This window comes from Panthera onca, chromosome D3, assembly GCF_046562875.1.
Source record: "Panthera onca isolate mPanOnc1 chromosome D3, mPanOnc1 haplotype 2, whole genome shotgun sequence".
NCBI classification, from domain to species: domain Eukaryota; kingdom Metazoa; phylum Chordata; class Mammalia; order Carnivora; family Felidae; genus Panthera; species Panthera onca.
In genome coordinates, this window is record NC_138350.1 from 16,973,199 (window position 1) to 16,997,421 (window position 24,223).

At 51.7% G+C, this 24,223-nt stretch overlaps 1 protein-coding gene across 6 annotated transcripts in view; it reads left to right on the top strand.

Moving 5' to 3' along the window:
• The window catches only part of ACACB (acetyl-CoA carboxylase beta), a 107,592-nt gene extending 87,442 nt beyond the window's left edge, over positions 1-20,150 (top strand). For 3 of the 6 annotated variants that reach the window (XM_078435681.2, XM_078435682.2, XM_078435683.2), the window contains 16 exons: positions 2,727-2,849; positions 2,953-3,222; positions 4,135-4,232; positions 5,292-5,412; positions 6,999-7,109; positions 7,972-8,115; positions 8,964-9,084; positions 10,497-10,593; positions 12,163-12,259; positions 12,809-12,944; positions 13,777-13,954; positions 15,526-15,638; positions 16,606-16,760; positions 17,396-17,566; positions 17,676-17,812; positions 18,448-20,150. In XM_078435681.2, coding sequence (XP_078291807.1) covers positions 2,727-2,849; positions 2,953-3,222; positions 4,135-4,232; positions 5,292-5,412; positions 6,999-7,109; positions 7,972-8,115; positions 8,964-9,084; positions 10,497-10,593; positions 12,163-12,259; positions 12,809-12,944; positions 13,777-13,954; positions 15,526-15,638; positions 16,606-16,760; positions 17,396-17,566; positions 17,676-17,812; positions 18,448-18,574 — 2,199 coding nt within the window. In that variant the 3' untranslated portion in view covers positions 18,575-20,150. The other 3 variants (XM_078435684.2, XM_078435685.2, XR_013551345.2) reach the window with 3 other exon arrangements.
• Positions 20,151-24,223: the final 4,073 nt, after the last annotated feature.

The window sequence follows — 24,223 nt, forward strand, 5'->3', positions numbered from 1 at the left end:
ATTGAGGTGTTCATTGGAAAATACAGGAAAATGGGTCTCAGCAAATAAAATCCCACCCTCATGGAATCCATTCACCGTTGTCAGTGCAGTAACATTTTTTTTATTTACTTTTGAAGGAAACAGAGACAGAGCATGAGCAGGGGAGGGGCAGAGAAAGAGGGAGACACAGAATCGGAAGCAGGCTCCAGGCTCCGAGCTGTCAGCACAGCGCCCGATGCGGGGCTCGAACTCACAAACGGCGAGATCGTGACCCGAGCCGAAGTTGGTCACTTAACTGACTGAGCTACCCAGGCGCCCCCATCCCCTTTCTTTTAGATAAAGAGACAGAATAGTATGGACAACATTCATGCCCAAATGAATAATTCAGTGTAATTCCAGAGGGTTTTTTTTTTTGGAGAAACTGCAAAATTCGTATGGAAAAGCAAAAGCTGTGAATAGCAAAAACAAAGAACTAAAGACAAGAGGACTTGTCTTAACAAACGTCATCACTCGTTTTAAAGTAGCAGTACTTATTTCGGTGTATTGTTGCAATAGAGCCAGACAAGTAGACCAGTGGAACAGCATAGAGCCTAAAATCAGACCCACTCACAAACAGCCTTGACCGAAGGCAGAGGTGGGATAGGGAATCAAGGGAGTGAACGTCACCGAAAGGTACAGTATTTCCCGCTTCTCCGTGGCTTCGTTTTCCACGGTTTCAGTTACCTGTGGTCAATGGCAGTCTGGAACCAGAGGTTCCTCCTTCTGACATGTGGTCAGAAGTTCGGTGTTAGCCTAACGCTGTGTCACGGTACCTACATCAGGCATCTCACTTTAGCCCATCGTGTAGGCATGTTATCATCTCCTGTCATCACAGGAAGAAGGGTGAGTTTAGTACAATAAGACATTCTGGGAGAGAGAGAGAGAGAGACTGTGTTCACATAACTTTTATTATAGTGTATTGTTATAATTGTTCTTTTATTATTAACTTTACTGTGCCTGTTTATAAATTAAACTTTATCATATGTATAGAAAAACAAAGGGATATATAGGGTTCAGTACCGTCTGGGGTTTCATGCACCCGCTGGGTATCTTGGCGCATATCCTGCATGGGTAAAGGAGGATTTATCTAACTGGAAAAAGTAAATTTTGATTTCTACCTTATCTAGCACACAGAAATAAATTTCAAGGGGATTAAAGCTAGTTGGGAGTCAGTTTAAAGCATAAGCTGTACAGGAAAAGACCCATAAACTTGACTATATTAAAATTTTGCAGTTCTTGATGCAAAAAAGGAAAGATGAGCCCCGGTTCGGAAGAATATGTTTCAATGCCTATTACCAGCAAGGGATTACAACAGATTATCTAAAGAGCACGTATAAATCAGTTAGAAAAAAAAAAAAAAAAAACAGGGAAAACTATAAAAAATATGGACGGGAATTACAAACAGGGGGAAATTGGCAAAAAAGAAACTCCCATGGTCGATAAGTGCATTCAAAGGCTCTCCTTAATAATCAGTAGAGAACAGATTAATACCGCAGTATAATTTCACACCCAGCAGACAGGGGAACGTTAAAATATTCGACAAAACAAGTATGGCCAAGTGCATGGAGCAAAGGAATTCTTATGCCTTCCTACTGGACCTGTAAAGGGTCTTTAAAAATGAGAGAGCACGGGGCGCCTGGGTGGCCCAGTCGGTTAAGTGTCCGACTTCGGCTCAGGTCATGATCTCACCGTTGGTGAGTTTGAGTCCTGCGTCGGGCTCTGCACTGACAGCTCAGAGCCTGGATGGAGCCTGTTTCAAATTCTGTGTCTCCCTCTCTGTCTCTGCCCCTCCCCCACTTGTGCTCTGTCTCTCTCTCTCTCTCTCTCTCTCTCTCTCTCTCTCTCTCTTTCTCTCAAAACTAAAAATAAACATTAAAAAATGAGAGAGCAGTTTGGTAATATTGATCAAACTTGAAGCTTCACCAGCCCAGTGACCCAGCAATTCCGCTCCTCGGTACCTACCTGGCGAGACTCTCATCCAGGTTTATAAGACGAGACCATCAGAACGCTCGTTACGGCCTTATTGTTAATACTGTAGAATTGGAAGCAACCTAAATGTTCCTTAGAAAAGGCTATGGATAAGTAAATTATGGTCTACTCACACCATGGAAACTGAATAGTAGAAAAAAATGAACCAGAGTTAAATTTCTCATTATGGATAAATATCTCACACCTATGGGGGAGCCAATGGGGCAAGGTGCAGAAGGATGTGTCCAGGGCCAGACCATTTATTTAAATTTTAAAATCACGCAGGGGTGCCAAGAGCACACAACTCTCGATCCTCACGTGGGGCTCGAACTCATGACCCCGAGATCAAGAGTCACGTGTTCTTCCCACTGAGCCAGCCAGGCGCCCGGCACATTTTAAATGGATGCATATACAATGCATAAAAACATGCACGGGACTAGTAGACGCTAAGTTCAAGACAGATGGTTATGTGGGGTTGGGGAGGGGTTGGAGGGACGGGTTGGGGAGGGCTACACCAGGGGCCTCAACTGCATTTTTCTTATTCCTTTAAAAAAATTCATAAGCAACCGCGGAAAAATTAGGATTTGACAGAACCACGAGGTAGGTGCTTGGGTATTTATTATTCTGTGTGGTTTTTCTGTGCGTGCTTTAAAGAGTGGATGCTTTAAAGAAAGAGAGAACTAGAAAATGTGCCTCCCTAATGGTGACTTCGGGTTTTCTCTTTCTTTCCCTGTCCCCAGGCTCTCCTTAAACTGTGGGGCTCCGCGGACAAGTACCCCAAAGACATCCTGACATACACCGAGCTCGTGCTGGACCCTCAGGGCCAGCTGGTGGAGATGAACCGCCTCCCTGGAGGAAATGAGGCAAGAATTCAGCAGAGCCCAGCCCCTGGCTGGAATCACCCTTTCCAAAAATGTCCCCCTGAAGAAACAAACCATTTTCCTTGTGCGTTCATCCCCTCGGCAGGTGGGCATGGTGGCCTTCAAGATGAGGTTTAAGACCCGAGAGTATCCAGAAGGGCGGGACGCGATCGTCATCAGCAATGACATCACCTTCCGCATTGGGTCCTTCGGCCTGGAAGAAGACCTTTTGTACCTGCGTGCGTCTGAGATGGCCCGGGCGGAGGGTATCCCCAAAATCTACCTCGCAGCCAACAGCGGGGCCTGTATCAGCCTTGCAGAGGAGATCAAGCACATGTTCCAGGTGGCTTGGGTGGACCCAGGAGACCCCCACAAAGTACGTCACAAAGCCAGCCTGGCGGTGTGAGGCCACCCGGTGGGGGTGATGGCGCCCACAAGAGGGGCGGAAAAAATCTTCGCGGTCTTTGTGTACAAAGCACAGACATATGAACAGCACACAAAAGGCGTATAAAGTTGATCAGTATTAACATTTCATGAGACGGGGTGGCAATTAGGAAGAAATGTCTAAAAAGGCACCTTAGGGGAACGATAATGAAGACAAGTTTGTAAACGTTGAGCTAATATAGGCTGAGCACGAATGCACACTGTACATGAAGGATACAAAGGTGAATGAGACATAGTCCCTGGCCTCAGAGAATTCTCAGAAATGATCTCGGAGACGTAGAGACACGAGCCACGATAAAGGCGCAGTGAATGAGAGAAAAGGGCGCATTTCACGACGGGGAACTGCAGGGGACAGTTATTTTTTGCAGGCAAAGCATGCATTCTCAAGGGGGTGATCCCGCCTCTGCCAGAGGGGCAAAAATTATTCTTTTCATGTAAAAAGCATGCATACGTCCGTACACACACACATATATACATACGCATACATACGCATGGTTCGTAAACTATATAATAAAAGTTGGTGGAGGGAGCTGGCAATAAGGGAACAAAAGAGACCCTTCAGGGGAGCAACGATGAAAAGATCGTTGAGGAACTGGATCAGAGCAGGAAAAATGTGCGGTTGTGTGTAAAGATGAGTGGAAAGCTCTTAGCACTGATCAGACCTTCAGTTTATAGCCGTTATGAATATGGTATTAACATCAGACATGTTAACTAGGCTGTTAACACATTGTTGACTCGTTATTAACCTCCGCCCCTATAGTGTCGTGGTTTTTTATAGAAAACATTGGCTGTGGAGTGCAGGGAGCTGAATTCACAGCCTCACTGGAGTATATATGTTTTTAAGGGATTTAAATACCTGTACCTGACGCCTCAAGACTACACCAGAATCAGCTCCCTAAACTCTGTCCATTGTAAACACATCGAGGAAGAGGGAGAGTCCAGGTAAGTAATTTATCAGGTAGCTCCTTCATTTTGCCTCTGGTCGCGCCTCAGCTGCTAATGGGCAATCCCTCTCTTTGCCTCTGGGCTTGTGGATGACGTTTTCAAATGGGGTGGTGGTGTTTGTACAGTGGGGACCCCTGAGCTTTCTGGACACCGACGACTTAGACACCTGGGGAAGTCTTCAGGGCGAGCCCTTCCTTGCCATCCCAAAATGAGTCACAGCTTTCATAAAAATAGTACATCACGCAAGAAGAATTAGATGGGTTCCCCGGAGCTGCCAGCTCATGTTTATGCCCAGATTAGCCAGACTGACACAGCAGCAATTTGGCAGGCTGGTAAGGTGTAGGCAAGGCGGGAGTCTGCTCCAGTGAGAAGGTTCAAGGCTACCAGCTATCTTTTCCAGGGAATTTTGCAGGTGTTTTGTTTTGTTTTGTTTTGTTTTGTTTTGTTTTAGTGAGGTTGACAAAATCAGAATTTCCCAGCTAGGTTTTCTGGAATGTTAGTTGGTGATATGTTTGCGGGGGAGGTGGGTAGTGTAGAAAAAGTTCCATAATCAAGTAAGTTGAGGAACACTGGATTTAAAGGAGATCTAAAAAGCATCTTTACTGCAGACCTTCTCAGAACCTTTAACGGTTGCAGTGTCTTGTGAATCTTTAACAGGGGCTGGGCTGTCTAGTGGCTTACACTTCTGTGGCCATAGAATCTTTTGACTGACTGATTGGTTGATTGATTGATTGTGAACTAAGTGGCTTTCCCCATCTCTCTGTAGACCAAACGCTATTCTAGATGGTTTTTGGAGGTAGGCAGGGTGGGGGCAAGGCAGACATCTTTGGTTGGAAGGGTGATAATTACTGATGCTGTACTTGCCCTTCTAGAAACTTCAGGACCAACTGTGAAGGTCCTAGACCTCTGCTTTCCTTTCACCCCTGGCTGCTTTGTCACCTTCTGTTCCCTCACCTTGCTCGTCCGTCCCTCCTGCCCTGGGTCCTGGGGAAGTGCGTCCGCCTTGAATTTTTCTGGGCTAGAGCTTGGTCTTGAATCCATGTTCGGTTCGTGAAGGTATGTCATCACGGATATCATCGGGAAGGACCGTGGCCTGGGCGTGGAGAACCTCAAGGGCTCGGGCATGATTGCAGGGGAGTCCTCCCTAGCTTACGAAGAGATCGTCACCATCAGTCTGGTGAGCCTCCTATTATACTTCCTTTTCCTTTTCGCCTTTCTCTTATGGAATCTTTGTAAGCGTCCCGTGCATTCATCATGCAGTTCCGGTGATTGTCAGCCAGCAGCTCGTCCTGCCCCCCGCGGCCCCTCTGCTCTCCTGTTTGGGGATATTTTAAAGCAAGCCCCTGGCCCTGTCTCTCCATCTGTGGATGCTCCGATGCAGATCTTTACTAGATAAAGACCTTCCCCCGCCATGCTTTTTTACAAAATGACGGTACTGTTCTTACACCAACATCAACAGCAATTCTTCAATATCCTTGAAACCTGGTCCGGGGGTCAGTTTTAACAATTATCTCAAAATGTATCTTTTTATAGTTGTGTTTGAACCACAGTCCAATGTCTTCTTATTTAAAAGGTACTGAGTATTTAGAAGAACTTTTGTCTGGTTTTAATTGGTACTGAATGAATATCTCCCCCTTCTCTCCCTTGGCCTTTTCAAAAATATTTGCTGTTTCTGGTAATACTATTCTTTCATGGTAGATTGTCGTTTAAGACCTTATCTTTACATTTGATGTTGGATCTTCAGTTTCCAGGGTGGAAAATGTGGCCATGAGTGTCTTCCTTAGGCTAGTGTTCTGCATCTCATTTACATATATTTCATATATGTTTCAAAATCTATATATATTAATATCTACAAAAGATATGTATTTTTATATGTTCCAAAGTACATATTTTTATATGTATCATATATAATATCATTTATATCAACATGATATATATGATATATGTCATAATGTATATATATCATTATGATGGTGACATCATGATATATGACATATATATGACATGATATGACATATATAATATATAATTACATGATAACACATATCACACATACATATAATGATATAACATTTATATACATTATGACATATCACATATCATATAATTATATATGATGATGTAATATATAATTATATATGACATATATCATATATATAATTATATATGATGACATATATATGTGTGTATGTATGTATTTATCTATATATATATATATATAGATATAGATAGATAGCCATATAGATATATATAATTTTGAAAAAGTTTACGACTGACTCACCAGAAGTTACAAGCCAGTATAGAGAGGTCCTCTGTCCCCCTCACCCAGCTTCCCCCAAGGCAGTATCCTACATAATACATTATCGAACCCGGGACATTGACATTGGCACAACACTCTTACCTTGGTATAGACCTTAGTCAGATATCACCAGTTTTGCACGCACTCCCAGATGCCCTGTGGCTGTGTGAGAGGCTACCATGGCTCAGAAGAACTACATATAAGCTATGCCTTGTGTGAAGCAACAACCAGAACATTCTGTGTCTGCTGTCTATCCTCACAACACTCTTCTTCATTAACCACATTCTTTCTGGAAGCCAAGGTTAGGTGAGCGCGAAGAAGTGGCCTGTGCCTGTGCCATTTGGTCACCAGCCAGGCTGCCAGTGGCCAAATCGTACCCTCCACGTGTGCCCAGTGGGTTCCTGGGCTTTCCCACCCCGGGCCACACCTGCCTCCGGAATTCCCAAGGGCTGCTGTCTCCACAGGTGACCTGCCGAGCCCTTGGGATCGGGGCCTACTTGGTGAGGCTGGGCCAGCGAGTGATCCAGGTGGAAAATTCGCACATCATCCTGACGGGAGCCAGCGCTCTCAACAAGGTGACCGAAAAGGAGACTGTAGGGGGCGGGCGTGTGGGGCCAGGACTCATTTTAACATAACCACTGTCTCCCAATGGGGGACTTTTCTCAGTATGAAACCAGTGTCATTCCAACTGAGCTAGGAGCTGTTTTTCCAATTTGTACTCATCTGGGTCTCTCAGGAGCCAAAACAATTTTTTTCTAAGTGTTAGGCTCTTGTGCTAAAACTCTTGTGTGCTGACAGTTTAAATTTTAAAAAATTATTAAGGTGGCATTATATATTGTAGAAAATTGGAAAAAGACCATCCCCCAAAAAAGTAATTTTGCTCCTACTCAAATTTTGGTGTCTTTCCGTCCCATCTTCCGTCTCCATGATGCCTGGTGAGCGTGCGGTTTGGGATTCTGTTTTCACTGTATGAAAACATACCCCACGTTGCTGTAAAAGCCTTGGTAAGATAATGTCTGATAAAATCCCACTGAAGTTCTGCAAGTCTGGTCCCAGAACCAGCAGCAGCATCACCCAGGAACTTGTTACGAATGCAGATTCCCAGGCCTCGGCGCCAACCTGCCAAATCAGAAATACCCGGTAGGGTTTCACCTTGGAGAAGACCCAAGTAATCGGTTGGATCGCTGGTCCTCAAATTGGGCCGCAGAGTTCCACCTACCTAGAAGTTTAAGGAAAAAGTACTGATGCCTGGGTCCCAGCCTCAAAAGATTCTGCTGTAATTGGTCCGGATGCAGCCTGGGCATTGGGAGTTTTGAAAACTCCCGGGTAACTGTCACGGGCGGCCAGGGTTGAGGACCGCCGAGGGAGATGACTTCCCAGCAGGTGGAAGGGGCCTGAGCCGGGCGGGCCCTTGCTAACCTTGCCATGTCAAAGCAGGTCCTGGGCAGAGAGGTTTACACCTCCAACAACCAGCTGGGCGGCGTGCAGATCATGCATTACAACGGCGTCTCCCACGTCACTGTGCCAGATGACTTCGAGGGCGTGTACACCATCCTGGAGTGGCTGTCCTATATGCCAAAGGTCCAGTATCCCCCCCACTCTGCACCGTAGAGTCTGGAAGACTTTGTCATCAGGTTCACTTGCTGGGTGGTATGGGAGTTTGGGAGCCAGGAAGTGCCACCCTTGTGGCTGGGCTTAATTTTTCTTCACTCCTCCCTCCTTCCCTCTCAGACACCCAGCTCTGTCTAGCTGTTCTTTGCTTTAAAAAAAAAAAAAAATGCCACTGGGGTGCCTGGGTGGCTCAGTTGGTTAAGCATCTGACTTCGGCTCATGGTCATGATCTCACGGTTCGTGAGTTCGAGCCCCGCGTCGGGCTCTGTGCTGACAGCTCGGAGCCCGGAGCCTGCTTGGGATTCTGCGTCTCCCTCTCTCTCCGCCCCTCCCCTGCTTGCATTCTGCCTCTCTCTCAAAACTAAGTAAACATTAAAAGAAAATTTTAATGCCATTGTAAGATGCTATGTGCTGATCCTTTATAAAGGGGTGGCCTTGCGTCTCATCAAAAGAGGTAACACTGAACAATAGAGAACCCTGAAGCTTTGCAGTCGGGCTGGATCCGATTCCCGGCTTCCTCATCGCTAGCAGTGAGACCTTGGGACAGTCCGTGCATCTTCCTGAGCCTCAGTTTCCTCATCTGTGAAATGGGAATAACAATAGCACCTACCCTAGGGAGCTCCCTTGGTGATTCAGTACCATGATGTTGGGAGCCTGCACCTTGGCAGGCCCTCACCAGACGCCACTCATGCTGGCGATGACTGGCTAATTCGGGCAGGGCTCTGCTGCGCAGGCAGGCATGATCATGGTCGGAGGGGAGAAGCAGATCACAGGCATGGCTGACCGGCACAGAAGACTGAGGCCGCTTTCTTTTCTAGGATAATCGCAGTCCAGTCCCCATCACCACACCCTCGGACCCCATCGACCGAGAAATTGGATTCTTCCCGTCCAGGGCTCCCTACGACCCCCGGTGGCTGCTTGCAGGACGGCCTCACCCAAGTGAGTCCCTAAGTGCTTTGCCGGAGACCTGGCTCTTGGGTTTCTTTTCTGAAAAGAAGGCGTGAAGGGGCCCTCTGGTAGAAGCCCCGATCCTCCCTTGGTCACACATCCCGGAAGGGGACACCTGAGATCAAACGCAGAGGGAGTGGAGGCTGGGGGTGGGGGGCACTTTTCTTTATACTTTTCCTAAGTCGTTAATAAAGAAGCCGTGGGCACAGGCTCTGGGTCCTCGGGCTGGCAGATGCAGGGGAAGTGCAACAGGGGGCCTGGCCTCCCTCCGAGCTGCCCCGTGGTTACATAGGAAAATGCGGACATCAGGGTTTCAGAGACAAGACTACACCCCCCCCCCACCCCCTCTCTGAAAGGGGCAAGCTTTTCTCCGGCAGGTATTGGATTACCTCCTGAGCAAGCAGAACACCCCAGGGAAGCTGAGCTAACCCCGTTACCATGATCCCGAGTCTGGAATTTCAGACGCCGCTGCCTTTAGGGATCCGCCTGCCTGTCCAGCTGCGTGGTGCAGGAGGGGTGCCCGTCAGGGGTGCGCCGGGCGCTGCCGGCTCAGGATACCCCGCGGCTCGCGTGCCCCTCTTGTGCCTCTCTCGAGCTTTCTTCCCCGTGAGCTCTGAGGGGGATGGCTTTATCTTGACTAAAAAAATGTCCACCTTGTTTCTGACCATTTTCTCCATCTGGTCAGGCCAGCCCTCGGGCAGACACGGGAGTTGGGCTCCTTTGTTTTCAGGCACCCAGCCTCCCTCGCTGGCGGCTTGTGACCCTCGCGTCACCTGGCTCCTTTCTCCTTGGCCAAACCAGAGTCACGGACACCAGGGCGCCAATGCTTCCTTTAAAGGGACGGCTGCAATTGGCATCATCATATTCTGTCCCCTCCCCCTCCCCAAGTCATCTCCCTTCCCCTCCTCCCCCGCCCCTCCCCGACTCCCCTCTTCTCTCCCTCTCCCTCTGTCTGTCTGTCTCTCTCTCTGAAATCGAAGATGGCCCCCAGTTAACATTTAAATGTTATTAAGCTACTGCCGGCACATTGAGGATGAGGTTTCCCGGGCAGGTGGTCCCTTCCCCAAATCCCATCTTCTGAAGGGGCCCTGTCAGCTCTCTTTGCCTCCTGGGCTGATCCTTGGGATTAGGATCTCCGTGCATTTGGCGTTGGCAGGAGCTGATATGGTTGGATGTTCCAAATGGGCTGAATTCCTGACTTGGGGTATTTTCTGCAACCGTGTTTTTGGGAGGTTTTGTTTTGCTTTGCTTTGCTTTCTTTTAATGGGGTCGGGGTCTGTGTGGTTTTCTGGAGAAACAGGTGTCTGGGCTGTGAAGGTCAGGTTGTCTGCCCCACCAGGCAGACCATGGGGACCCTCATCAACCCAGCCCCTTGGCCTGGGCCTCTGCCCTTCTGCCCACAGCTCTGAAGGGATCCTGGCAGAGTGGATTCTTTGACCACGGCAGTTTCAAGGAAATCATGGCGCCTTGGGCCCAGACGGTGGTGACAGGAAGAGCGAGGTAACCCTGGGAACGGGGCAGCCTGCACTCGCCTGGCCTCACCAGGCACTGGGACTCCTAGGCACTAGCCATGGGTCCTTTCCTCCTGGGTGACCCCCAAGAACACTTTCCTTTTGGCCTCAGGGCTTTCCGAAAGGAAAACCAATTTGGGGGGATGGTTTTCTGGAGGCTGAACTTCTTCATAAAGTCTGGATTTTTCTGTGGCCTTAGGAAAGGCCATCTCAGCCATCTGCTTGCTGGGGGCCAGAGTCTGCCCCTTTGGGAATCAGAAGACAGCGCTGGGTGCTCCCACCAGAAAACTACACAGACACTCAAAACTATGAGGTCTGTTCCACGAGGGCCACGATCAGGAGCCCTCTTGTCTACGCAGAGCTGGTGGACGGCTTAATCGCTTGGATGCTTTCAGAGCTGAGCAGCTCACCCCTCAGTGGTGCAGCCGTCATCATTTTAGACATGTCTGGCCACCTGCGGGATCCTCTCCATATAATTGACCCTTATAATTATCCTTATAAGTTAGCATTCAGATCGTGGCACGAGGTAGTTGTTACAAGTCCAGGCTCTGGAGTCAGATCTAAGGTCCTTCACTTTCTCTGGGCCTTTACGTCCTCATCTGCAAGACGGGGATGATAATCCTGCCCCCAGAGGACTGCTGTGAGGACATGTGTCAAGCTCTTCAAACACCCCAAGTGCTCCGTCAGTGCCAGCGGCTGTTATTCCTGTCCTTGTTGGTGCTGTTATTTCTCTCCCGGGCAATAAATAAGTATTAAAATACCAAATGTTAAGCCTAGTACTAACAGCTCATCCCTCCTCCCTAAGTGTTTTATTTTTTAAGACCTGCGATGAGATCTCCCTCTTCTACACGGAAACCCTTCCTTTATTTAAAGACTTTCTCTCCACCTGCCTCGTAGTCACGAGTGACCCAGGGATGCACCTGGCTCCAGCCTGGCTGGTAGCAGGCGGGTGACAGTGACTAATGTCATGGAATCCTCTGAGCCGCAGCTCCTTCAGGCTCCACATCCGCCACCCCTTTGCAAGCACGCCTCGGTGCCTAGACCCGCCCCGTCCCGCGCGGTGGCTGCTGGCCGCGTGCAATTCAAATCTCGGTGACTTGAGAGAGGAAGGTGTATTCCGTTCCCCTGTTGCCCTTGGCACGTTTCAGGTGCTGAGCATCCGCACGAGGTAGCATGTCACGGCTGCTGTTCTGGATGGCCCAGGGGCAACACAGCGTCCCAGAAAGTTCTAGTGGAGAGCGCTGCTCCTGCACTGGCCTCACCCTCCCCGTCACCACGATGGCTGCTGCCCCAAGAAGGGCGCCGATGGCACCTTTCCAGCCCGCCGGCTGGCGAGGAGGCTCTTACCGCTTTGGAACGGCTTCTTTGCCTTCCAGTAAAATAACCCGCCAGAGTAAAAGCTGTGCACGCTTCTGCACGCGTGCCCGCGTGCCAGCCTTTAGTGCCCAGGTACCCAGGATGCCCATAGAATGTCAGCCGGGGCTGGGCGGACCCGTCTACCCCCGGATCCAAGGGGGCTGCCGCCCAGCTCCCCGCTCGTCCCTGCTCCACCTCACAGGCTAGGGGGGATCCCTGTTGGAGTGATCGCCGTGGAGACGCGGACCGTGGAGGTGGTAGTGCCTGCAGACCCTGCCAACCTGGATTCTGAGGCCAAGGTCAGAGGGCTGGGAATTTGGGACTGTGGTTTCAGCTGGCTCAGCCAGCCGGAGTGGATCCTGGGCAGTCACACGCCTGCCCTTCCAGCCTCAGGGGAGTCCTTGGCCCCAGGGGCGCCCGTCTCCAGCACTGTCTCTGCGGGATGCATAAATGTCCTACGCTGTCTTTCTTCTTCAGGGGGTGACAGGTCCCTGGGAATCCCTCCTGCCCTCTGCGCCTGTCCCTGTCGCTGTCACTGACTCTAGCTGGGCCATGGCACATATGGGAGGAGCTCAGGAGCCAGAGGGTGGGTCCTAGGACTCAGTATGGCCTGGACTGGCTTGGCACCCCTTTGAGCCTGTAAATGAGGCAGAAGGAACCTCCCTGGGCTGCAGAAGCAGGGCCCCCAGCAGGTGAGCTTCGGGCCTTCCCTGTGAGCCCTGGCTCTGGTGTGGGTGCCAACGCAGATCAGATTGCCTGCCCTCTAGGGTATGGCTCAGAAGACGGTCCCCGTGTCCCCTCGCTGGTCTTGCACAGAGGAGTCTGATCCAGGGCACCCTGTGTTCCAGATAATCCAGCAGGCGGGCCAGGTGTGGTTCCCAGACTCAGCCTACAAGACGGCCCAGGCCATCAACGATTTCAACCGAGAGAGATTGCCCCTGATAATCTTTGCCAACTGGAGGGGGTTCTCCGGTGGCATGAAAGGTAAAGCCACCTCTCCTGTGGGTGTCCCAAAGCTGCGGGGTCAGCACCCAGGACAGGGAAACCCCCTCCAGGTGGCGCTGTCGCGTCATCATCTTAGCCGAGCCCCCCTACAACCTCCAAGGATGGGAGCAGTTCAGGGAACATCCACCCATTTCACAGATGAGGAACTGAGGGCTCCTAGTGTGACTAGCCAGAGGTCACCCTGTGAGGGGCAGGGCAGGGTGGGCGACCCCGGGAACTTTCCTTCCTGTGAAGGGGCTAAGAGTCAGACCAACCTGAGAGAGGTCTGAAGTGAGGGTTTGATATGAGCTGATCACGGGTGCATGGTGTTAGCTCCTGGCATGATGATGGTTGATTTTATTATTGCAGCCTAACCACATAAGGTGCCTGGTACTCGGAGAGCCTTGTCTTGGTGGAAAATAACGACCATGCTGTCTGTGGGCAGGAGGGAAGGATCTGTGCTATTGCTGGATAGGGTTCCGTGTGCTAGGAACGGCAGGACAGGGCGGGGGGCAGTCACCGGTGAGGGCATCCCGGAGTCAGAGCTGGAAGGAAGGGACCCTTGAGATTGCCCTACGCTTCCTTTTACAGATGGAGGCACTGAGAGGCCCCAGTGTGAGGGAGGGGAGAGTGGCCTGGCCAAGGTGACACGGACAGTAAGGGTGCAGTCTGTACCTGGCCTCCTCTACTGCCCTTTCCATGGTGCCGCGAAGCATCCCGGCTGAACACGCTTTCTCAGGCTCCCCAGGACAGCGACGGCTGGGGGCTTGGCGTGTGGCAGGTGCTGGGGCCTGAAGCCTCCTCACCGGGCCACTAACTGCTTTGCTTTCAGACATGTACGACCAGGTGCTGAAGTTTGGAGCCTACATCGTGGACAGCCTCAGGCAGTACAAACAGCCCGTCCTGATCTATATCCCACCCAACGGGGAACTCCGGGGGGGCTCCTGGGTGGTCGTGGACTCCTCCATCAACCCCCTGTGCATAGAAACGTACGCAGACAAAGAGAGCAGGTGGGTGTGTGACCCTCAGCCTCGTTTCCCTTCACCCCCAGTCCCGAGGCCCCATCATCTTTGAGCCACTGGCCAGGAATTGCCAGGGCATTCTGAGGTTCTGAAGGATGGAGAGGCTCCAATTTTACCAGTCTGAAACTAGCATCCAGTGCACAGGTGGATTTTATCAGGAGAGTTCATGGCACCTGAGCTTCCTGGCAGCCAGGATAAAAAGGGAAACATAACCAGTCCTCTAGTTCTCCCTGGGCTCTGAGTCTGCCCAAGCTGTGAGTTCCTGGAGGGGCTGTGCTTTATTCAGTTTTATAGGCCAGGGCCTCACACAATGCCTGACCGCTAGCAGGTGGTTGGGAAATCCTGGCTGAACAAATGACTGACAGATACTTGCCTGAGAGGTTACTGGTTCGTCGGGAGAGAGAAACCTGTGGCACTTTGTTAAGGAGGAATTCATTCATTCCAGGAACGTTTACAGAAAGGACAATGACAGTAGTACTTGCCACATGGTGCTTGAGTAACTTTAAAGTGAAGACTCTAAGTTGGGGCGCCTGGGGTGCTCAGTCGGTTGGGCGTCCGACTTTGGCTCAGGTCATGATCTCGCAGTTCGTGAGTTCGAGCCCCGCATCGGGCTCTGTGCTGACAGCTCAGAGCCCGGAGCCTGCTTCGGATTCTGTGTCTCCCTTGCTGTCTGCCCCTCATCCACTCACACTCTGTCCCTCAAAACTGAATAAATGTTAAAAAATTAAAAAAAAAAAAAAGAAAGGAAGACTCTAAGCTACATGTGTGTAGGATATCAAGACCTCAGGAGTAGTTTTGCCCCAAATATAGGCATCCTCTTCCTGTGTCTGTTATCCATTCATTCATTCAGTGACTATTTATTGAGTACCTACTATGTACCAGACATCATGGTAGATATTGTGATATGGTGCACATGAGCGACACCTGTCCCGCCTTCAGTGCACCTAGACCATCACGGGGGGCTGTTGAGGTCCGCCCTCCAGGACGACTCGGGACATGAGCAGCCTCAAGTGGGGTCATCATTACCTTTACACTCTGGCCACCAGGAAGCTCAGAGCTACATCAAGTATTTCTTGGGGCTTCCAAACTATCAAAAGAGGATGAAGGGGGCAGTGTGGGGGTGAGTGAGAGGGCCAGCTCATACTGAACCATGTTGAGTTCTTCATTGTGCCTTTGTGAGCTTGGAGGAGATCAGAAACAGTACCCTGGCCCGAGGAGAGCAGAGATTAGGAAAGTCACAAAGGGCTGTAGCTGAAGAACAGGAGGGCTATGCTGTTCTGGAGAAGAGGCCTATGCTCTCAGAGCCGAAAGGGCATTCCAGAGTTCAGAAAACGTGATTTTAAGAAGTTGGCTCAGCCCCTGTACATTTTATGGATATAGAAGCAGATGACTGGAGAGTCCCCTCTGACTTGCCCAAGGTCACAGAGTGAGTCTGTGAAAGATCTAAGAACTCACACCCGGGTTTCCTGGCTCTCCTGTCTCTACCCCCATGTCTCCTGGCTGTAGGTTGTTGGGGGGACATCTCCTACACCTTCCACCCCTTCCTCTTCTTTTTTCAGGGCGAGCATTCTGGAGCCGGAGGGAACAGTGGAGATTAAGTTCCGGAAGAAAGATCTGATAAAGACCATGAGGAGGATCGACCCAGTTTATAAGAAGCTCGTGGAACAGCTAGGTGAGAGGGGTGGGAACGCCTCAGGTCTCAGAGGGCAAGAGAGACCCAGCCCGCTCCCCTCCCGGGGGGTTCTAGTCTGGTAAAAACAAAGTGCCGGCGTGCCAGAAGACAGCTCCAAAAATCGGGGGATGTGTTAAACACGTTCATATAGCAAAATCAGCCCTTTACCATTAAAAAGTGTGTTTAGTGCCTTAGTGTATTTATTTCTGAACACACATAAAATATAACAATGGAAGTATTTGGGGCCAGTGAGGACGATGAGAATTTGCACAGCAAAATGTCCCTTTCGAATTTTCCATCAGACCTGAAGTGTGTTACCAATTTTGTCTGAGTGATAGTTTTGTTTCACTTGTAGCCTTAGATGTAATTCTCTTTAAAAGTCCATATTGGGTGACAGTGTCTTTATAACTGTGCCCTTCATAAGATTTATTAGAGTGTGTGTGTGTGTGTGTGTGTGTGTGTGTGTGTGTGTGTGTGTGTAATTTCTTTGGTTTCGTGTCAGGGTAAATGCTGATCTCTTGAATGAGTTGGGAGGTGTTCCCTCCTATTTTCTGAGTCTGAATTGGCATTATTTCTTTAAATCTTTGATAGGAGGTTTCTGGCTACAAATTCATCTTTATTATATGTACGACTATTCAGGGGATCTGTTTCCTCTTGGCAGAGCTTCCATAGTTTGTATATTTCAAGGAATTTGTCCATTTCATCTAAGGTGTGAAATTGGCCCAGGCTTGTTCATAATATCCCCTTAATTGTATTTTGCAATATGTGTGGAAAATAGTAAGTGATCGTAGCCCGTGAGCACAGTGGTTCTTCCCGAGAAGGGGGCGCATTTAGGGTTGCACGCTGAATGCGGTCTCGCCATGGTAAGCACGCTTCTGAGACCGTGCGAGCAGCTTGGTTTGGGGGCAGCTTCCGAATCAGAGCGCAGGCCTGTCCTGCAAACCCTGGTTTGTGCCCTTGCCCACAGGAGTGTCCGAGCTCTCCGATAAGGACCGCAAGGACCTGGAGGGCCAGCTGAAGGCCCGGGAGGACCTGCTCCTGCCCATCTACCACCAGGTGGCGGTGCTGTTCGCCGACCTCCACGACCGGGCCCACGGCATGCTGGAGAAGGGTGTCATCTCTGTAAGAGCCTGCAGCTGTGGGAGCCCCACGTGAATGCCCCATCCTAAGGTCACCTGGTTTCCCACCGGAGCAGATCTGGGCTCGAAGGCTACATGTTAGAAACACTTGGGGAGCGATAAAAAAAAAAAAAAAAAAAAAAATCCCAGTGCCCAGGTGGCTCTTCGGACCAATTAAATCAGAGTATCAGGGGGTGGGAGCCCCGTATAACTATGGCTGCAAATCCCCAAGCGATTCCAACAGGCAGCAAGGTTTGGGAACCACCAGTCTGACCTCTATGGGTGTCTCTAACCACGGGCCAGACTTGGGAAGGATTGTTCCCGCCCAGCACTGGCCTTCACCAGCCCCACCCCATCGCTCGGCCCCTAAGAAGATACCCTACACTCACCTACCACCCCTGTGTGTGGGGCTCCCTCCCAGCCAGCCTAAGCCCCTCCGTGCCTCTGGGAAGCCCGAGTAGAGTCCCGGTGAAATCTTGGCCCCGCCAACCCCCCCGCCCCGAGCCTCAGCTGCCCCGCCTGTAAAACGGGAATGATCACCGAGCGTGCACCTAGCCCAGGGCCCCGCCCCGGGCAGCACCCTGCATCTCTGCCCGCCCCTGCCCCTTCGGAGGGCTCAGGCCTGGGGCTCGTCCGCAGGACATCGTGGAGTGGAAGACCTCACGCGCCTTCCTGTACTGGCGTCTGCGCCGCCTCCTGCTGGAGGACCAGGTCAAGCAGGAGATCCTGCAGGCCAGCAGTGAGCTGAGCCACGTGCACATCCAGTCCATGCTGCGTCGGTGGTTCGTGGAGACGGAGGGGGCCGTCAAGGTGGGCCTGGGCGGAGACAGGACGGGTGGGTGGGTGGGTGCGCGCCTGCCTCCCGGGGCCAGCCTGCTCAGGGGTCCCTCTCTGAGGCTGCCTGTCCCCTTCCCCCCAGGCCTACCTGTGGGATAACAACCAGATGGTGGTAAAGTGGCTGGAACAGCACTGGCAGGGCGGGGGCGGCCTGCGTTCCACCATCCGCGAGAACATCAAGTGTTTGAAGCGCGACTCCGTCCTCAAGGCCATCAGACGGTAAGTGGCCACCCCGCCCACCCGCCCATGCCTTGGACTTCTTGGCGAGCGCCGGATTTACCGCCAGCCGCCTGACCCCAGAGTGCCAGCTTGACTCTACGACGCTGCATGGTCCCCGGGCCTACAGCTCAGCCTCGCGTGCGAGGTCCACGGCTCGGGGGCTGTATTCCTTGCTGGAGTATAGAGGACAGCTGGTCCAAGGTCACGGCTAGAGCGCATCTGGGAGAGCCCACGTTCTTAACTGCTAGGCCGTAGGTACCAGCCTTTCCAAAGGATTTGCTCACCCCATTCCCATGGGGTCCCCTGTGAGATGGCTAGTCGATCATGTGGGACCCCATTTAGGGAATGAAGCTGAAATTTAGGGGAAATACTGGGTCTCCAGTCACACAGCTAGTGACTGACAGGGTCCACTGTCCTTCCAAGTGTTCTGACCCCCAGAATTCCCTCCTGCCGTATGGGACCACTCCCCCTCTCCCGCCACGGTGACCACGGCACAAAGAGACTTGGGAGGCCTGGGTTGTCACCCACCCAGGAACATGGCATGGCCCCACACGGGAATTCTTAGCGACCGCCCTAGGACCCCCTGAACTAAGTGGCAGGAATGACCCCTGCCCTTTTCTCCCCTCCCCCTGCAGCCTGGTTCAAGACAACCCTGACGTGGCCGTGGACTGCATAGTGTACCTGAGCCAGCACATTAGCTCAGCAGAGCGGGCCGAAGTCATTCACCTCCTGTCCACCATGGACAGCCCAGCCTCCACCTGACCCCGGCCCACCCGGCCACTTTCAGGACCACGGGCAAAAGAAACCACGCTGACCCGCCTACCGCAGGCCTCATCAGGACCGTGGGGGTTTGCTTTTTAAAAAGAAAAAAGCAAAAAAAAAAACCCTCAAAACCCCAAAACCCCCAAAACCCTAGGCATCTCTGCAGGGCTGCTGGCCTCCCACTCACTCCTGTCTCAATAAAAAGCTCAGGAGAGCCCCTTCCGAGCAGAAATAACTTCCTCTCCATCACTGGGAAGTTGGCTCTGGTGTCTCTTGAGACATCATTTTTTTTTTTTTTTTTTTTTTGCTGCATCCCTGAATCACATTGAAACCAAACCCCCCAGTTTCCTTTTGCTTTCCAGTGCCTGGTGTGCGGGCTCCAGGTGTTCTCTTGGGCTCGTTTTATATCAGATCACAGAATCTTTTTATTTTTCTACTGAGACCAACTCCTGATTGTAAGCGTCTTACATAGTTCGGCAGAATAAGTAGGCCGAGGAAGGAAGCGCAGAAACAGCCTGGTTTTTTGTCATGATGCTTATTCGGAAACTGTCAAGTCACCTGGGAAAGGGCATGAATGGTTTTTTAAGAGAATAAAACGGTATGTCGTTCCCCACGTGGCCCCTAGAGGAGCGCCAGGAACGTCTCGCTGGTAAGGCCGCGCTGATTCTGTTTTCGAAAGAGGGAAAGCAAATGGGCAGAACTGTTTGGCCGCACATTTCAGGACCTTTGAAGACAGCTTCCGTGTGGCTCCCAGCCCTCCCAGCTGGCCCCTTCCCTGGGAGGAGGACAAGGACGGCCCCCCGGTCCCCTGCGTGCAGCCTCGTGGCCGGGTTGGGAACACGAAGGCAGAAGGCAGACGGTCACCGGGCTCACAGCCCAGCTGGCTCATGAGTGTCACGGAGGGGACTGCCACTACTCACCTCGAAGGGCCCCTCTGCCGGCACCCCCTCACCTGGTGCCTTGATGTCTGGGCAGGGATCTGGCCCCAAGGGGCAGAGCTCTTGGTTTGCAAGGACTGGACCAGGAGGGCCACACCAATTTGCTCAGGGAGGCCCCTGCGACCTGCCCTCCAGCACTGGGTTCTGGAGGCCGCACGGCATCGGGGGCCTGCTATCGTCCCGGCCCCGTCCATCAGTTCCTGGGTGCCGGCGATGGGGGCAGTTGCCCCCCCCCCCCCCCCCCCCCGGCTGGGATGGGAAGTTTGTCTGAGGAACCTTGCTGGTTCAGAGACCGACGAGGCTGCCCAGGGAAGCCCCCCACCAGCCCGGATTCTTCCACTGCCTGAGTGGAAAAAAAAACCAGAGTTTGGCCATCAGCCAGTGACGGACCTGGCACGTGAAGGTGTCATGGGGGCAGTGAGGGATGGGAGAAAGAGGAATTATCTGTTGTCCCATCCTGGGGCCCATTCGGGGAGGGTGTGGGACTCCACGCTGACTCGGGAACTGAATGTTTCCATGTGCGGGAGGCTGCCTTGGTTTTGGAGGGAAAGGCAGGTCCATAACGAGCTGCTTCCCAGGTGCAGTGGGTGGGGGGATCCCGCCAGGAGATGTGTGCAATAAAGTGTTTTTTAAAGGAAGCACTTTGGCCTTGACTTACTACCTGGACCAGAAGAGGCAGGCCGCCTGCCTGGGTGATTGCCCTGGAGCTCACCGGCCTGCCCCATTGGCTGAGATCTTGAGCAAGCCCCCATCCCAGGAAGACAAAGCTCTGATAGGAGTTTGTATCCCAGAAGTCAGACAGTTTGTGACAGTTTGTAGCCCGGAAGTCACAGGCAGACTTGGTCTTTTCAGCTTGATTTCAAAAATGGGTGCCTGCTGCTGTCTGCCGGCTGATGGGGCGGAGTTCAGCACATTGGCAATCAGCTGATAGTACTTTCCCTGACGAGGTCAACTTTCCTCCTTCCGGGGACTCAGTGCAGCCCCCTCCAGGGAAGAGGGGAGGGACCATGCCACTGAGTGTGGCCAGAGGCCTCGGTGGGCAGCTCGGGTCCAAACTGGATGCTCAGGGTGGTGACCTCATCCCATGTGACCCTCGAGAGCCTCTCAAGTGCATGCTACATTCTATCCTCACTTTTATGGGCAAGAAAACTCCAGCTCAGAGAGAAGAGACGTGCCCAAGTTCACACAGCTGGTGAGGTGGGGGCCAGGCACCCAGGCTGACCCAGACCCGATCTTGGGAGGCTTTTTGCTGTCCCGTAAATCCTGAACCTTTGCAAAGGCTACGTCCTGACACGTGAGGACACCATCTACACCGGCCCCCCGCCTCACCTCCCCCCCCCCCCCCCCGCCCCCACCCCAGCTGATCCAACCAACGTCCTCATTCGGATCCCCATCAAGACCCCGGCCCCTCCAGGGCCAGGCTTCGGCTGGGGACAAGCTACCCTCTCCATTCACTGAAGTCTCTCCCTCCCTGGATCAGCAGATTCTGGAGCACCACGCACCCCCTCCCCCCCCAAACCACTTGAAGGAACCCCGTGTCCTTGGACGTACAGCTTGTCCACATCACAAAAGCAGAGTGCTACCAAACTGGCACCCCCTGCTTGGGTCATCCCAACCTCTGCCTCTTGCTTTGCCTCCCCCACCTCATTCTCCAAATGCACAAATCAGTTGGCCTTTTAACCCAAGGTCACTTTCCCCTGACACTTTATTATGAAAAATTTCCAAACACCAACAGGTCAACTTCGCTGTGGCAGACGCACAGCCATTCAGTGCTGGCTGCTATCGTGGTCCTTTTCCTGTGCTTGTCCTGGCCCATCCATCTATCCGCCCCTCTCTCAACCTGTCAACCCATTCTCTTATTTGGACACATTTCAGAGTAAATGGCAGACATCTGTATACTTCTCTAGGGGGATATTTGTGTTTCAAAACACTGGTTTTTTGTTGTTGTTGTTTTGTTTTACCTTTAAATCATGTCCTGAGCTCCTTTGCAGCCGAGAGTAGAGAGTTGAGAACAGAGCTGTGTTGAGGTGAGGTGGCCCATCGTGTGGCTGGTGAGGGGATCTCCGGCCTCATGGTGCCCAGTTCTGTCTGTGCCGAGCGTATCTTCGTCGACTATTTATTGAGCACGTACTATGTGTCACACACTGTGTGAGGGGGCACAGCCGTGAGCAAGACAGCCCACCCCTGCCCTCGGGAGCTGTTTTTCCAGGGTCCCCAAAGCTGGAAATTGCAAAGGATTAACCGTAGAGGATATTCATGGCCACAACTCATCAAATGCCCAGGGTCTGTTGTCATTTGTTGTCCTATTTCTTTCGGAGATGGTCCACCTTTCCGGGTCACTGTGATAGGAACCGAACAGAGACGATCACCCACAGGACCGCAGCAAGGGTCCCCAGATGACCAGCAGGCACAGGAAAGGGTCCTGCGCACTCCGCTAGCATGAGCAAACCTGTCTTCTTCTGGGTTTTGTCCATGCAGCTGATGGCCGGAGCCAGGCCGAGGCTCTCTGCCAATAGTCTATCCCCAAAATGCCCCTTCACTGCCCCAAGTACCCGCTGGGACGAGTTCTTACTTAACCCCACATGGACTGGCGTGACCCACACCCAGCCTGCACATGGTTCCTACGGACTCTGTCATCACCAGCCACCAAACTTGTCGGTTCACTGCCAGGTGAGCACAGACTGTTTCTCCTGCCAGAAACCCTCTTCCGCTTCGGCCTTTGCCTGGCTGACTCCTACTCACCCCTCAAAACCCAACTCACATGGTGCTTCCTCCAGGCAGTTCTCCCTGACCATCTCCCCAGTGGGTTGGGAGACCATGGCTTGTGGTCCTGCAGCCTCTGGGCTGCTCCTTTTGTGTGATTTGTATCTATCTATCTATCTATCTATCTATCATCTATCTATCTATCTGAAACATGGATTTGAAAATGAAATACATACCTAGAAATCCCTAAATTCCTCTGGCTACTGAGCTGAGGAGGGATGCTGGAGAGCCATCTTTTTAAAACTTTTTTTTTTTTAACATTTTATTTATTTTTGAGACAGAGACAGAGTGTGAATGGGGGGGAGGGGCAGAGAGAGAGGGAGACACAGAATCGGAAGCAGGCTCCAGGCTCTGAGCCATCAGCCCAGAGCCCGACGCGGGGCTCGAACTCACGGACCACGAGATCGTGACCTGAGCTGAAGTCGGATGCTTAACCGACTGAGCCACTCAGGCGCCCTGAGAGCTGTCTTATTGGCAGAGGGTGGCCCCCTTCTGGAAGGTGAAGGAAAAGGCCACTTTGCCCTGATGATCTGTATCTTGTGATACTCTGACCCTTGTATATCTCTGAGCAGCTTCGTGTACAGGGAACACAGGCCAGTGGCCTAGGATTTCCCATTTTTCATTTTTTTTACCATTTACCATTTTTGGTAAAATATACATCACGTCAAAATTTACCATTTTAGCCGTTTTAACCGTCTTTGAAATGTACAGCCCGGCGGCATTACGTGCAGTCACGCTGTTGGGCAAATCAGCACCACCGTCCGTCTCTACAACATTATCATCTCAAACGGAGACTCCTTACCCCTCAAACACCCCCATTTCCCCCTCCCGCCAGCCCTGGCAACCACCAGCTGCTTTCTGTCTGTATGCATTTGCCTACTCGAGGTCCCTCATACAAGTGGAAGCATCCAGTGCTGGTCTTTTTGCGTCTGGCTTCTTTCACTCAGCACCACGTCCGCAAGGTTTCGTCCATGTTGTAGCAGGTGTCAGAACTCCCTTCTTTTTAAGGCCGGATAACATTCCATTGAATATATATATATACATGTATATATATATATATATATATATATATATATATATATATATCACAAAATTCCACAGGCTGGGGAGGGGGGTGTGGAGCTTATAAATAACGGAAATTCATTGCTTACAGTTCTACGGGCTGGAAGTCCAAGATCAGGGTGACACCATGCCTCTTCTGGGGTGCAAACTTCTCCTTGTGTCCTCACGTGGCAGAAGGGACGTCTTTGGGCTTCTCGTAAGAGCATTAATCCCATTCTTTTTTTAAAAAAAATTTTTTTTAACGTTTATTTATTTTTGAGACACAGACAGAGCATGAATGGGGGAGGGTCAGAGAGAGGGAGACACAGAATCTGAAACAGGCTCCAGGCTCTGAGCGGTCAGCACAGAGCCCGACGCGGGGCTGAACTCACAGACCGTGAGATCATGACCTGAGCCGAAGTGGGACACTTAACCGACCGAGCCACCCAGGCGCCCCACATTAATCCCATTCTTGAAGAGGCCACCCTCACGATCTACGTACATCCGAGAGGCCCCCCCACCTGCTGATGCCATCGTATCTGCGTTAGGATTTCGGCATACGCATGGCGGGGAGGGGGCCGCGGCACACAACCTTTCAGACCGTGGCACCCACGTTCCGCTTATCCACTCAGCCGTCCGTGGTCACTTCTGTTGCTTCCACCTTTTGGCTTTCGTGAATAGCGCCGCCATGAGCGTGGGCGTGCAGATACATCTTCGAGTCCCCCCTTCCGGGTCCTTGCGGAGCGCGTGCCCACACGCGGAATTGCTGGACCGGACGGCAGTTCTGTGCTGCACTTTGTGAGAAAACGCCAGACCGTTTCCCGTTGGGGCTACACCATTTTACATTCCCACCAACAGCGCGCACGGGATCTGGTTTCCCCATAACCTCGCCGACACTCGAAATGGC